The sequence below is a fragment of the Haemaphysalis longicornis genome, unplaced genomic scaffold, assembly GCF_048455015.1.
Source record: "Haemaphysalis longicornis isolate Haplotype H1 unplaced genomic scaffold, Haemaphysalis longicornis Haplotype H1 scaffold_7, whole genome shotgun sequence".
Taxonomy (NCBI): domain Eukaryota; kingdom Metazoa; phylum Arthropoda; class Arachnida; order Ixodida; family Ixodidae; genus Haemaphysalis; species Haemaphysalis longicornis.
In genome coordinates, this window is record NW_027526422.1 from 71,922,859 (window position 1) to 71,937,999 (window position 15,141).

Sequence of the window (15,141 nt, forward strand, 5' to 3'; positions counted from 1 at the left end):
TTCGCTGAAAGTGCGTCCAATCGATCGTCAAACCTTCAAAACCCAAACCGCAAACGAAAAACAAACCCATGCGACGATTTTTCGCACACTAAGTGCACGCATCTATGAACATTTCGAATGTATACCGATAGGCTGTTGATAAGATAAGGGTATGGTACTGTACTCCTCCTTCATGATCGGTACGTGTATTGTCTCATCTAGAACAGTTCCTTTTTCGCGATTTTCAAGTATAAGCGTTTTGACACAATGGAAACCCGGGTTCACGCACGCGCCGTGTGTCCAGAAATCTTATCAGCACTCTTCGGTCGAACAACCGGTCAATGGGGAGGAAATGCATAAGTTTTTTCGACAAAACGTTATCGATCCCGCTAAAAAAGCTTTCGCTTTAAAACGTATTTCGTGGAAGAAATAGAGCTTAGTGAGTTACCACTTCAAATTGAACATTAGATGCATTTCTGTATTCATGGCCCCTTCAAAACCTCCAAGATGTTTTGCTCTCTCTCTCTCTATCTCTCTCGCCCACTCTGCTCGAAACTGTGTGTTACCTAAACGAGACGAGCATGCAGCAAGTCACGCAGCTTGTAAACAATTTATTTCGCGTGCCGCTAGCGAATGCCTTCCGTCGAACAACAAACAGGAATCGGCAGTGGCATAAGCTGCTGTGTACAAATCGTTCGACGGAATGTATGCTGCGTCAAGTTTACGACAGCGACCACGGAGGGAAGCCGGGGCTGACTGTGCCGAAACCTCTGTTGCAGCAACGCGTCGAGACTTGCCACGCAGACGAGCTTGCTGCGGTCGGTGTACGTGACGTAATAAGGAACGTCCAGAGAGGTACGTGTGGAAGACAATCGTAGCAGACGCCACGTATACGAGTACCGATGGTCCGCTTCAAATGTGGCACGAGCAATGTCCTCTGCGAAAAAGGGTTGCCACAACTCAGACGCTCCATAGCTCACGAATTGCTCGCACTGTGATTCAACAACTAAATGACTGAATTTGTTTTTCAGAGCCTATATAGCCTGGTTGCGTGTTTTGAAGGCGAAATCCTGGCGTAGTGTTGTGACGGTATCTTCTTCATGCACGTTCACCCGTCTACACAGCAACCATGCTATGTTACCGTCATTAATTCATCTTTAATCCATCTTGATCTGCTTTTATACTACACTAATTTACCTCAATACATCTTAATTCATCTTAATACAAGTGTACTAATTATTACTATTAGTCACTAATCAGTCATTATTCTATCTTAATCCAACCAGTTCATCTTAGTTCACCTTCTTAATCCGTTCTTAATCTACGTTACTAATCCTTACTATCAGCCATTTATGAATTATTAACTTTGGTAACCATTCATCATCTCTTATCCGCGGCTGGCTTTTTTCGGTTCGCCTTTGGCATTCCTTAGGTTTTCGTAGCGTTCGTGTCGACGCAGGGGTCATTAAAGGTCACCTCCCAATAAGGCTTTCAATTTGACAATACAACAAACCATAGGTTGAGTAAGTGTACGCACAATTCATTAGCGCTGCACGCATCGCTGGGCCGAATTAAGCTGAGCAATTTATTGTCTGCAACCTTACTTCGATTGACCCTTTAGTTCCCAGTTCTCATATAAGTAACCGTAGAAAATTTTTGCCAAAACGTAGGAGTTAGATATACACAACTGCGCAGTTAATCCTGTTGACAACTAATCCGAAGAGCAGGAAGATCTCCCTATCAGGCTCAAGGAGCGGGATCATGGTCACGCGCTAGGAAACACGAGCAGGAATCATTGCAATGATTCCTACTCGAAATCAGGAGGCTGTATACGGCCGTGGGGAGGTAAAGAATGGCTGCTGTAGGGATGTTATCACTTCGCGAAGCAGTGTGCTCCGCAGCAAGCCAAACCCTGCAATTCTTCCTATCATTAATTACGACACTGCGTGTACTCAACCAGGTGGTGCAGGTACCCTCGTTATTAGAAAAATCGCTTTATTCGGAATCGCGCTTTATTTGAGCAGTTCTATTGTCCCCACTGCAGTTAGCTGAGGACACACGCCGTGGCGCTTCTAACGACGCGAGCTTTCTGCGCCGGAAACGTCGACCATACCGAGGGTTTACTGCAATTTTACACGTTTGGCTGCTTTATGTGGACGACTTTTTAAAGACATTGTGGCCAGCATGTGGGTTATACTTTCAGTTTTTACGCTTTTGTTACCAAGCTGAACCAAGCTATAGCCTGTATTCACTGGCGAGGCACGCATGCAGGCTACCATGTGAGTGCACCGTTCTGGTTACGTCGGGCTCCGCGGGATGGCGGTACTTGTCCGTGCTAAGCACATGATTTGTGTTGGACGTTCCACACTCTACCCCACGGAACGCAAAGTAATGCCTTGAGTCCAGAGTGAGTGCGATTAATAAAAGGTGTTCTTTCTTCCTTCGGCGTGCGGGTGCGGTGGCACAAGCCGCGCCATGTCCGTGGCGCTCCGGTTATGTCTGTGGCCGTTTCCAGTGTTGCCAAGCGAAGAAATTGACAGCTAAACTTTTCTGTGAATACCACCTATACAGTATACTTACAGGTCTTTGAACGCATAGGAGCGTGAAAAGGGCCGCCAATGACGCAATCGCACTCCGAGTGCCGCCAGGACGGTGGCCGTCCGGAAGACCTCGCCGCACAGGGCTGGCAGCCACCGCAGCAGGTCCACGCAGCGACCGTAGCGGCCCCACAGCGGGTCTGCCCTGGTCACCGACCTGCTCTCCCGCATATTCTCCACGAGGAAGACGCCGCCTGGTGGAAAAGTGCATGCAGAGGAACGGTGCTAACTACTATAGAAGGCTGTGAGAATAGACAGGTGCGCGTCATGGACGTCACGAAGGCAATCTGGGTGGCTAGTTGGCCGGGCATGATAGTATAAAAACGTAGCAGTGGCTTAGCTCGGCTATGCCAGGATATACGTAGCGTGAGCTAAGGTTCAGTAGGTTATTCTTAGCTTCCATTGTTGTCTAGGATTAGCTGGTTATCATACTTACTGCTGCTAAAACGATTTCCAATCCTATCCAATCCAGTCCAATCCAGTCCAGTCACTACTCCTCGCGCATGCGCAGCACGGCTCCCCAGGAGCCACGCGAAACGGCTATCAAGCGGCTCCGGCGCACCGTCAGACTTGGCTACTGCGCAACGGAGGCGCACAGCTGGGCACGCGGCTATGACGTCACTCCTCTGGAAGGCGCAGACCGGCGAATGTGCAGACCCAATTCTCTACACACCCGTACTCCATTTGGATTGGATTTCCAATCCAATACAATCCAAATCCAAATCCAATCCAATCCAAGCCAGTGCTCCTCGCGCTTGCGCAGCACGGCCCTTCAAGGTCCACGCGAAACTGCTCAACCTCGGCCAGTGTAGCTTACGCTACAAAATGCGCAACAATTGACGGGGTGAACAGAACGAAAATTTCACACGACGCTGCGTGGGGTCCCATTTCTGTTCGTCCCGTAGCTCCCATGCGCATAACCTATCATGGGCGTCATCACGGGAGAGATGGGTAACGGGGTTGGATCTGTGGTTGGATCTGTGCTGGATGTGGTGCTGGGGCTGGATGTGTGGTTGAGCTTGTGAGAATGCTTAGTCTCACCGCTACGGGCAGTAAAGGGGCTAGTTGATTGTTCCAGTCACTTAAAAGTATGCGTATTTGATTTATTAGATGCTAAGAAGCTATGGTCGAGCCTGTTCCCTCCGCCGTTGTGTGGGCGCCTTTGTGCGGCGTCCACACCCCCACTGCGCATTGCGCATGCCTGGCCAGGCACCGCTGATGATGATTGTGGCAGGATGCCCCTAGGGATTGGCCAACCAAAGAATCCATCACGAGATAGCTTCGCGTTCAACCACCGTCGTCATCTTCCCGTAGGGGAACCCTGAGTAGTATGCGAGGCATTCCTCCTCTCCTCTCCGACGCTCCTCTCCTCTCCGGGATTGCGCAACGACTGGCAACACCTGCGGCTCCGCGCACGACATGTAGTTCAAGGGTGTCCTGCACGCTGAATGTCGCAAGGAAGGCCAGCAGGCCCCGGACTCGTACCCAACACAGGTCACACGTATACAGGACAACGCCGCCGCCTATAGGAGGGCACGACAGACAACGTGGGACACTCGTAAAGGAGAACGGGAATCTACACCGCCATCAACTGAAAGATAAAGCTTTCATTCATTCATTCATTCATTCATTCATTCATTCATTCATTCATTCATTCATTCATTCATTCTCGGGAATTCCCTTGACCGTCAACTTGTCCCCAAAAAAGACCGTGCGTCGCAGGCTAAACGTTCCACTGAATCATATGTTGCTAACATCCAGAGTCCAATACCAGAGTCACAATAGGTCGGACCAGTTTTAAACGGCATTGATGACGCTTTTGACTTACTCCTGTCCGGGGACTGCACAACAGTTGATGACATGATTGCAGAGTGCTCTCTTAAATAAGAGCTGTCGTTCACAATTTTTTTCCATCACCCAGACGCAGCCGTCACACATCCCAAAACTCACCAATGGGTGAGTTTTGGGGGCCGGACCAGGGATTCTTTCTCAAATTGAGATAGAAGCTATGTCATTATCCATGCTTCATTTTCTCAGCCCAGACCCAAATTGGGCATCGTATTCAGCACGTCGTCCACAAATGATCTGTGAACTTCAAAACCCGACAGTCAAATGATCTGTGAACTTCAAAACACCCGACAGTTTCGTTATACGTCCGCCAGTTTTACACCTATATTCGCATCAAACTTCAGCGTTTCCTCTACCCATTTTTTTTTTTTTTTGACGACGGGCCAGTTCTTTCTGCTGTGCGGCAACCGCCATTGATCGCTTGTGACAGGGAAAAGAAAGGAGTTCGGTAAAGACATTTCTAAACATTTATTTATCGATTTCTCAAAAGAGCTTGCTCTGAAGTTACATACGTCTACTGCTTGGTCATCTGCCACGACAATGTGTTTGCCTGCAAATAGTTGTAATAGTCATTAGGAGTGTTTTGTGGCAGCCACGAAAATGCGTCAATTCCTGCGCTTGTCCTTGACTAACTGCCGCGGTGACGGAACTTTTTTCCGACTAACGCTTCAAAATTGCATTAGTTGGATAATCAGGAGCATCCTTAAAGATTTTCGCCACTCGTTTTAACTAGCCCTTGCTGTGAACTAGTACACTCTCTGCGAGTAAGGAACAGACTTTCCTGCGTGTAATTCTCCGAAATAAATAGTGGAGCACAATATTGATTAAGGGCAAACATAGAGAAAAAAGGCCACGACTCGCCCTTCATTTTAATGCGCAGAGAAGCGGTGCGTGACAGGGAACAATGCTTCCGTGTACACGTCCTCGTGCAGTTCCGTCCAGGTATACCGCTTCCGACTCAGGTCGCTTGAAAACGCGCGGATAGTCCGGCGCTTGGTCTTACATGCTCAAACGATGACTCTGCTCCTCTTGAACGGACCATGACAGTAACATGAAACTTCCCCTTATTCAAAACCTCGGGCAACTCCCACCTAACTACAATATTGTTCGGCGGGAACGCGTGTGATTGCAGACGCGCGCACGACTGCGGAATCTGTTCGCATGTTGCGGCGCCAGATGCCACGCAGCACAGCTCTGAGCGACGGAACCGCAGCACGCTGGTCCTCACCTGTCATGGAGCTGGTCTCCAACAGAAAGTGGCGGTTGGCCACGAAGAATCTCGCGATGAATGGAGCTTGCTGTGCCTTGCGGCTCCCTTCACCGGAATTAGCGAGAGCAGAGCTTGCTCTCGCGGGAAGCCTGCGTCCAGCGTCCAGACCCCGCACCGAGGAACGCGATGGCTGCGTACTGGATGAGAATGAGAATGATGATGATGCCCTTAAAGTTTTTGGCACGTACTCACAAGGTGGATTGGTCAGGCTTAATCACTTGATTAAATTCGTGAGGACCTCAAAATACTAATTTATTTCCGGAAAGACAGAGGCTGTAATATGAAACTTCGCCATAAGTAAAACCCCAATTGTTCATTACTTAGTACCTTCAGCAATTCAAACGACCTAAACCAGAAAGAAAAGCTTGAAAACAATTATATATATCCCTTTTTGCATACCACAAATTTGATGCCCCAATATATAATATAAGTGGAACAGATAGAGTCAACCCCAAATGCTCAATAGGGTCCTTCAAAAGCAGTGGTGGTGGTGGTAAAAACTTTATTCATCCAAAGCTGTATAGAAAGAGGCGCAGGTACACTACAGTCCCCTAATCGACGGCCAGGAGCCCGTGGGCCCTAGCGGCGAGTTCGGCCAGCTAGATTAAACCCTCTTGCAGTTGTGGGTCGGAGCTGAGCAGCGTAGCCTCCCATTGCTCTAGCGTGGTAAGGGGCAGGAACAGAGTAGGATGGAGGGGGGGGGGGGGGGGGATTTGGAGGGGCACGCGCCCACCATGTGGTGAAGGGAAACGAAAGGCGCGCCGCACCATGTGCACGTGTGGCAGTATCGCGTGGGAAAGTGAAGGTGGCACAATGCAGGATGCGGGAAAGTGCACTCGTCTGGAGTCGACGCCACTGAACGGGCTGCCTGCGCTTTAAGGTGGGAGCGGGGCCGGGGAAGTGCATCCGACTAAGGAGGCAGTGCTGTGTTATGTCCCGATACGTAACGAGTTGTCCAGCAGCCGAGAAGCGGCGATAGGCGTGAAAAAAAAATGTTCGATTGTTTCCTGGCAGCTCGGTGAAGGTCACTTCGCATTGCCAAGGACCACAAAAATGAACATTCCACCGGAACTTTAAATGTTGATACTCTTCAAAGGATAGGGGTGCATCTGAACGAGTAGCGTCAAAATGCCAATATCGTCTTAATCTTGAAGGTGCAAAAGGAGCCAGATTAGGTATGCAGAATTTAATGGGAGCTGGGACAGCGAGTTTAGCTAAATGGTCCGCTAGCTCTTTACCTCTGATGTCCGTATGGCCAGGGACCCAAGCCAAACGTACCTCCTTCACGTGCCTTGGAACAAAAAACAAAAAAATTACACCATCTTCCCGTAGGGAACCATGAGGAGGATGCGAAGCATCATGGGGGTTCCGTGTAGGTTCCATTGCGTTGCCGTTATGTTGTTTCATTTATCGGAGCACGAATGGGAACGTATTGTGAACCCCCATGTAGAGACAGAAATGTAGAGAAATGTAGAGACAGCGAAGAGACCGACACCGGCGTTACCTGATCGAACTTGTTGTTGTTGTTGTTCCTTAACATTATTGGCGCATACCCAATCAGGGGATCGGCAAAACATCTCGCCCACCTATATCTTTATCACCCCCTTTCGCCTCTCTAATCTTTATATCCCCCTCCTCCCCTTCCCCACCGCACTGGGTTGTATGCAGGTGAGCCTCCAGTTTGGCTCAATAATATCCCCAGTGCACTTCCTTTTCCTTTTCACCCGAACCACCTAAGAAGAAGAAGACATCAGTCGTCAATTCGAATGAGATTACTGCCTAGGTGGGTGATTATTAGAAAATTTTGGAAGCTTTTTTTTTTCTTCTTGTGTTTTGGAGGAATCGAGTTTGGAAATTAAGCGAGGGACACATGGACGGAGAGGGACGCGTCTGTGCACGCGATTTCCCGTTCCGTTAGCCGGAACGGTCCCCTCTGGCACCGAAAACCGGGTCTCCGCATGCGTCAAACCTGCTAGATATTTTCCGCCGCCGCCACGCGTCCAACGTGTGGGCAATTAACTGGCAGGGGGCGGCAGCCAATAACAGCACGAGGCGCGGAAGCGTCATTCATGACGTTTCGCGCGCGTTTGTTCGGTGTGTCGTCTGCTCCTGGATTTCGCGTGGTGGGTTTCTCCAGCGCCGCAGCCATGAGAAGTGTCGGCATTGCAGTGTTTTTTTTTTCTCCGTGTAGTCATCGAAGGCTGCCTTTATCGTGGTTGATTCGGTGGGTTTATTAAAGTTCATGTGAAAAGAACAACCATCGAAACCATATTCTTGCCACATTGAATGAGAGAAGCATTTGCACAAATCCACATAATTGTCAATAATGCGTAGCATTCTTACGCCGCTAGTATTCATTGAGTTTTTTAGAGACAGATTTGGCTATGAGTAGCCTAATACGTTGGGGTATTTTATTTTGATTTTTATTTTGTTTATTTTCGCCAATGATCTAAATTACACCATTATAGTGATTAAGCACTTGACCAATAGTGTGTTTTTCCGCAGATGACAAGCGTATACCGTCCGTTTGCGCGATTATTTATTCGTGTTCTCGTTCTTTTCCGGGCTTTTTTAGTTGAGTCTTCGTTTTACAGAGGACATGTATTAGAAGCATTTTTTAAATTTCGTCCTCATTTTTGCGAAATGGTTATATTGTGTATTTGGGGGGGGGGGGGGGGTTATTGTGTTTGCAATTGGTCTGCAACCGATTCCGACCTTCATTACTCTATTACAACGATTAAATGCGTTACTTCCGCCAGTTATGCATTGTTGTGGAACTGCAGTGCGTTACATGACTGGCTCGTCTCCGCAATTTTTTTTTCGTAATTTCAACGTTCTTTTGTCGACTTTTTTAAGTTACGTCTTCGTTCTCGAGCAGATGTAAGACATATTTTTAGTAATTTCACTGTTGTGATTATTTATTTTTTCTATTTTTGTAGTACATTTTTTTCTCAAAACTCCGCTTGGCCAATTATGTCAATTTACGCTATTAATGGATATAATTGGCCCCAATTACTTAAAGCAACAATCTCCTACGAGAGGAAATCACGAGCATCGCGGGGCACCCAGGCGAACTCCGTCAAGCGTCAATGCGGCCCTGTGCGGGCTGCCAAAGGCTGCATGCACGCACGACGGAACGGGGCGGTGCTGAGCGACCCGACGCGTCGACGGCGCCCGCGCACCATGTGTGTCCAATTCCACCAAACGGCGGCGGGGAGCGGTTTCCGGAACGTTTACCGGAGCCGAAAACCGGCTGCAAAGACGGACATGTGTCTGGCCCTTTAGTCAATATTGAAACAAAACAAAAAAAAAAGGAAATAAATAAATACATAACTAAATAAATAAAAAGAAGAAGAAGAAGAAGAAGAAGAAGAAGAAGAAGAAGAAGAAGAAGAAGAGGAGGAGGAGGAGGAGGAGGAGGAGGAGGAGGAGGAGGAGGAGGAGGAGGAGGAGGAGGAGGATAAAAAATATTCAGAAATGGATGCTTTTGGAGGGCTCAGGTGAGGTGCCAGAATAAGATGCAAATTAGGTTGTAAATCTTTTGGAATTTTCTATGAAGCGCAGAAGCGCAGAACAAACATCCCGGCGGCAATATCCCGTTTCTGAAGCCCCAAATGATAAAAGAGCCGGCACTGATAATGCCAACTCAGGCGATGAAGCGGCACTTCAAGGAGCTGACGTCTGAGGCTTGAAAATCGTCGACAGGACAAAAGGAAATGGTCGACAGACTCTTCTTCATTACAGTAACTGCACATGGCAGACTGCGCCAGACGAGACCTGTGGAGGTATCTATTCAACTGGGGCACACGACATCGAAAACTCGTTACAATCAACTCCAGGTCGCGTGAGGGGCACCAATTCGGTTTCCAGGAGAATTTTAGATGACAAAAATCTCGCAACGACAGTAAGACTGATTCGTGCTGCCCTTGCAGCTTCAACAATCTACGGAATCGTAAGGCGGCTAATAAAGGCGTTGTCTCAATGACATCGACATCAGGCCCGGAGAGTGCTACCCTTGCCAGTGAATCTGCGGTTTCATTAAAGGTGATTCCCGCATGCCCAGGGACCCAAAGAAGGTCAACTTCAGTAATATGAGGTGGCAGAAGTGATCGAAACGTCCGTAGAAGAGGTGAGTCTTTAGGAGAAGAAAGGGCTAAGCCTACGGATAGGGAATCTCTAATTATAAGTGGAGACGATACCGATAGGCTGCGTCTAATCTCACGGCAGCCGTGAGAATTACCTCCGGGAAATTCTCACGGCAGTTTCCATAAAAGCTGGCTGACCCGTAATTTGCTGAATATTAGTATGTCCCAACGTAACCTAACGTAACATAACCTGACTGAACCTTACGTAACCTAATTGAACGCGTCATAACCTACCCAAATCCGGCCAAACTGCAACAAACCTAATCTAACCCAGCCCAACGACACAGAACACAACCTGTAATGAACATAATTCAACCAATTCTAGAAGTTCTCTGCGTAGATCTCTTGATATAGTAAAAACCAGAGTAAAAACAGCACTAACAAAATCACGATGACAAAAAATTCCGAAATCTAAAAAAAAAAAGAACAACCCAACGTGGACTCGAACCTACGCGTTATCATTTAAAACCGAGCGCTATACCACAGCGCTATACAAGGGCAGGTGCAGGCAAGGCATTTTAGGGAGATATTTATCAGGTTGAATCTCCGCGTAGCGTGCTTAGCCAATAAGAAGCGACTGCCGTGAGAAATTTCTGACGGTAATTCTACCGGTTGCCGGGATAATAGACACTACCATACCGATATGTCAAGCTCGTAGTGCCAAGACAATTGCCAAGAATTCCGCATAGAATATAGGGATAAAATCCACCAGACGAACCGAAAAGTACCAATTTAGGGAAAGGGAAACTATACCTATTCCGGATTTTTCATCTCGTTGAGAAGCATCTGTATATATGATAGTACCTTGCTGAATTGAGGCCAAATGATCTTGTAGGATACCATTGAGCAGTCCGGCAGGTAGCATTTTCGCATTTTGGGGAAAGATGTTCCGGAAGTTGACCGTTATCGTATGACCCCTAATCAAGAGATTCGAAGTACGTTATTGAGCGCAACCCCTAATGGAGACACCAAGCTTTGTGCTAGAGTAACTTGCGGTCGATAGGACCTGGGCCACTGGGCCGCCAGGAACACATCTGGCTCAGCTACAAAGATAAATTGTGCCCTGTTAACCCCCGTACCATATGCTCTCAGGAAAGTATCCACAGGGAGTATTCGAAATCGGTGTATCATAGGGGGAACTCGGGCTTCATAATAAAGTAATGCATTAGATGCATTTTTAGGTTAAACAGCAGGTTTGTAGCGCAGTGGGAAGAGCGCCACGTACCTCCCGTTGCGGCCAGAGAGTCGTGGGATCGAAACCGGGCGCCGCCTAACTATTTCTTTTTATACGTCTCGAGCGCGGCCTGTAGGGGCTAAGGACCTTAGTAGGGGCGCCACTGAAATCCCCCTAGCGGCCCGTTTCGAAAGCAGGCGCGGGAGTCTTCGTCCCGCTCCCCACTGTCGCCGCTACTTTAGCGGCATGTTCACGACTGAGATTTAGCGTTTGCGAGCATTGGAAAGCCATGTTTATGTGGAGCAGTCATTTTGTTCATCATGGAGTGTGTTTACGAGAGTGTAAATGTTTCTGACGCGATCTTAGTGTGGTATATCCGTCTGTACAAGCACCAGGTGTGTGTCACAGGCCAGCTTCGCGGAACCGGCGTGTGCATGGACCTGATTGTAGTTACACTGCCCTGAATTTACTAGCAGTGTCTCCGTAACCCCCGGTTCCTCAGATGTTCATGTATACGGGTATACACTAGATGTAAATCAGTTTTGTGCGGTTACATATTCATCAGAACACTCATACCTGACAGCACGCCATGCAGTTACTTTGGCCAATAATATACCTCAGATATTGATCACCACCATTTACAAGCCAGTGTGTGTTAATTTTGGGAATATTCAACGTAAGTACGGTGGATAATGCAGAATTATACTCGGGGATCAGCACACGTCAGGGTCGTCTTGTCGTGAGGTGAGCGCCCGCAAACATTCATCCGCTACATACATCCTCTGCGAGCAGCGCGCAGACGAGCTTCGCATATAATCGGCGTCTGCGACTAAACGCTTCTTCGAAATATCGTCACATGGCATAGGGAGCCTGCAGAATAAAGGAGAAACTGAAATCAGAGGGCCTTATCACATACCACACTCTTCCAACGACACCTTTCATCACTTGTGAACTGCCTATCCTGTATACTTCCAAAAATGCGACCGCCAAACGATCAGCTGTTTTTTGAAGTCGAAAAACAAAACCACAGTGAACGCAATATTTGTGTGTGTGATTACTAAGACGTTCATTGCTTGATTCCGCTTTCCATTTGTACACAGCGTCCCCCTCCCCTACCCCCCACCTATGCCTCGCGAAATAGCAGTGCATTTTGCGTATATGTAGTTGGTCTGGTGAGCCATGTATACGTGACTTACGAACGTCTTTAGGATGTCAGAAGCTGCACTGTATTTTTTTTATTTCCGTTAGAGCTATTTAGTTTCTTCCGCACTTGCACAGCATATATTTTTCCGTTTTTTCGTATTGGATTGCCTTGGTTCTTGCTATAAGGCGTGTGTGGGCACATATTTAACGACGTACAGGCTTGGAATATATACTTCACATTTTCGCATGGTTTATATTCTTATAAAATTTGCATACATTATTGTCGGGGATTGACTAATCACATCCCCGAAACATATTTTTCTGTGACGTATATATTCGAAACGAAGCCGCATTCGTTGTCCACGCTGCAAAATGAAGCCAACCTCTCACTGTAGCAGTATTAGGTCTAAACGAGGCGACAGTAGAATTCGTTTGGCCTCACGTATTTGGAGGTGACACGGGTGATATGCTGCTACCGCCGCCGACGCCCGGAAGAGCGCCGACGATGCGCGCAGAACCGCGTCCCCGGGTAGCTCTTGCAGGCGATCGCGTGCTTTACGAAGACGCAGCTGCTTTCTAAGGGACCTAAACGTACTCTTCGTTATACACGTCACCATAACAAGTTTTCTTTAGGGCGCGGAAAGGCGAAAAAAAGGGAAACAGAACCAAAACACTTCACGAACCCCTCAGCCACGCAGCGCACATCCCGTCAACCATAGAGTTAATACCCGTCAACGCCGCGGAGAAGCGGCGGCAGGCGGAGCAGCGATCGCGAAACTCGAGGCGTATAGTGTACTGCGCTGACGTCAGGCCAAACGCTGACGGGGCTGAAGAGACGCGCATGCGCAGTAGAGTGCGGACGGCGGACAACAACGAAAACAAGGGAGGGAGGGACACAGCCCCGAGCATGAGATGCTTCGCACCTATCTAAAATGATCATCAGCGGTGCTGCCACATCCACCGTCGTCTTCCTCTTGAAGGGCACGCTACCGGATTTGCAATGCTTCCGACAAGGGCGAGCGGTGGCGAGATTCCGTTCCGCTGTGCGTACAAGGCCGGCCTTCCTGTGCGCACCCAGCGCCGTCTATTGCTTCCCTTGCAACCCTCCCCCTACTCTTCTGGGAAACTGCTTAAACAGATCTGCTTTTCGGCCTCAGTATACCGTATATAATCGTGGAGCGAACACCCTGGGTTCGAGCCCCAGCAGTGTCAATTTTTCCTCCAAGATCCGTGATTTGTTTTAGTGTAACATGTTCTCTTAGCTCAATTTTGCGCATTCTTTCTCTAAATAAGAGTGGTTTTGTCTTTTTTAGGTCGGTTTAGAGGTGGGACGTGGCATTTCAGCGCGTTTTATACCCGTTCTGCATCGCAGTGGCAGTGCCTGGCTTGTTCGTACCTATCTTGTAACGGAATAGAGCGGAGCGGTGCCCGTGTTGCTGCTGCTGCTGCTCCTGCTAGTCAAATGAAACGTACCCCCAAGAGCAAAAGTGTACCGGCCACGAAAGCAGCAATTTTGAGTGATTTCTGTGCCGCGCACGGCAGCGCGTGGCACTATTTGCTGCATTTTTGCAATTCTTCAGTAATTATGCCACATCTCACATCCATACCACAGTTTGGGGCCTGCTACCGGAGGAGAAGTAACATAAAATTGTCATTTTTGTGGTCCGTAAACTTTTGCTCGCGGCTGTACATAATCAGAGGACCGGCCACTAACAGTGTTTTCAATTATGAATTCTTGGCCCTGCGCCCTACCTCTATTCTTATTGTCCCGGTCCAGCGTAGCATCAGTTCTGAAGATGACATGCCTGATGATGATGAAGGGGTGCGTTCATAAGTTGGCAGTTTCGAGTTGCAAGGGTGCAGTTCGTGACGGGCATCAAGTGCACAAAGAGCCCTAACAATGACCGAGGTGAACACGTAACCAAAGTTCACAATTGTAGGTGCGCACACGATGAAAATTAGATTGAAAATTTTCTAGTCGCTACGTTATGGCCGCGGATCAGTCTTCCTTGCAATAGAGTAACCTGGATAAAACAAGCATACCACCACCGTACTATTCACAAGAGGCGCTATCGTGGAACAAACCGAAAGGTTGACATAATAACGCAGCGACCCGGCCAATCTTTTCGGCAACACGTTTCGGGATACAACAGAAACTGGGTTGTTAATCTGCTCTACTACCGCAGTGACCACAGATGCATGAAACGACAAAACACTACATTTTGTGGGAGCCCTTGTGCCGGCGGCATCCCTGTCATGGTGTTATACACTATATACAGCTACATTTTCTTTTATCGAACAATTCCATCTATGCCTTGCTCCTGGAATAAATCTAAACGCATGTCGTTATGTCCTAAAGTTACTTAATTCCCACATCAATTATTCATACCCGTTGGTTGGAGCATCAACTAACCGCGAAACACGGCTGCAGCGTAGCTCAGCTAACCCTGGATATGCAAAGCGAAAGCTTGGTTTAGCCTGGTCCGCTTTCGGCGTTTTCGATTCGCTCTTTCTTAGTCTCCGACCCTAGCTTCGCGCGCTTGGCATTCCGGACCCTCTGCAGTGGAGCAGCTCGCCGGGCGATATCCTCGGGGTGGTCAGACGCCGCTTGCCAACGACGGCTCAAAGCTTCCCGCTCCCGAAGAATGCTCCGAGAAGACGGCCTGTCCTTGCTCTCATCCTTGGCCAGGCTCGCACGCGGTCAGGAGTTGACCCAGCTGCTGAAAGCACGTCAAACCGGCGGCGGCGGCGGAGCTCGGCATGGCTAGTCACGTGATGCGTTGCCAAGGCTACGGCGCAGCTGCGGTCAAATGAAGGTCAAATTGCTGGAGATGGTGAAACTCGGCTCGACTGGGTTAGTAAAGCTTTGCTTTAAAAGCCTTGTAAGGAATGACTCACTGCGTTCGTTGTCATTATCTTGGCGGCGCTACAAGTTTGTGGCGTGCGCTGCTGCTCTTCCTCCTGGACCCTGCAGCCCCAATCATT

The 15,141-nt window shown here is 48.5% G+C and overlaps 1 protein-coding gene across 1 annotated transcript; it reads right to left on the reverse strand.

Moving 5' to 3' along the window:
• Positions 1-608: 608 nt before the first annotated feature.
• Positions 609-2,764, reverse strand: LOC144145923 (high-affinity choline transporter 1-like). Its single transcript, XM_077677772.1, has 2 exons — positions 2,560-2,764; positions 609-916 (listed from the first exon to the last, which is right to left on the reverse strand). Exons 1-2 carry the CDS (start codon positions 2,745-2,747, stop codon positions 892-894), a joined length of 213 nt encoding a protein of 70 aa, XP_077533898.1. The 5' UTR covers positions 2,748-2,764; the 3' UTR covers positions 609-891.
• Between the last annotated feature and the right edge of the window lie 12,377 nt (positions 2,765-15,141).

Excerpts from the sequence above, each read along its gene's own strand:
- LOC144145923 (XM_077677772.1), bottom strand. The coding sequence starts at position 2,747 with ATGCGGGAGAGCAGGTCGGTGACCAGGGCAGACCCGCTGTGGGGCCGC. Across the intron at positions 917-2,559 it reads TCCTATGCGTTCAAAGACCT|AGGACATTGCTCGTGCCACA; the intron begins GTAAGTATACTG and ends CCTTTTTCGCAG.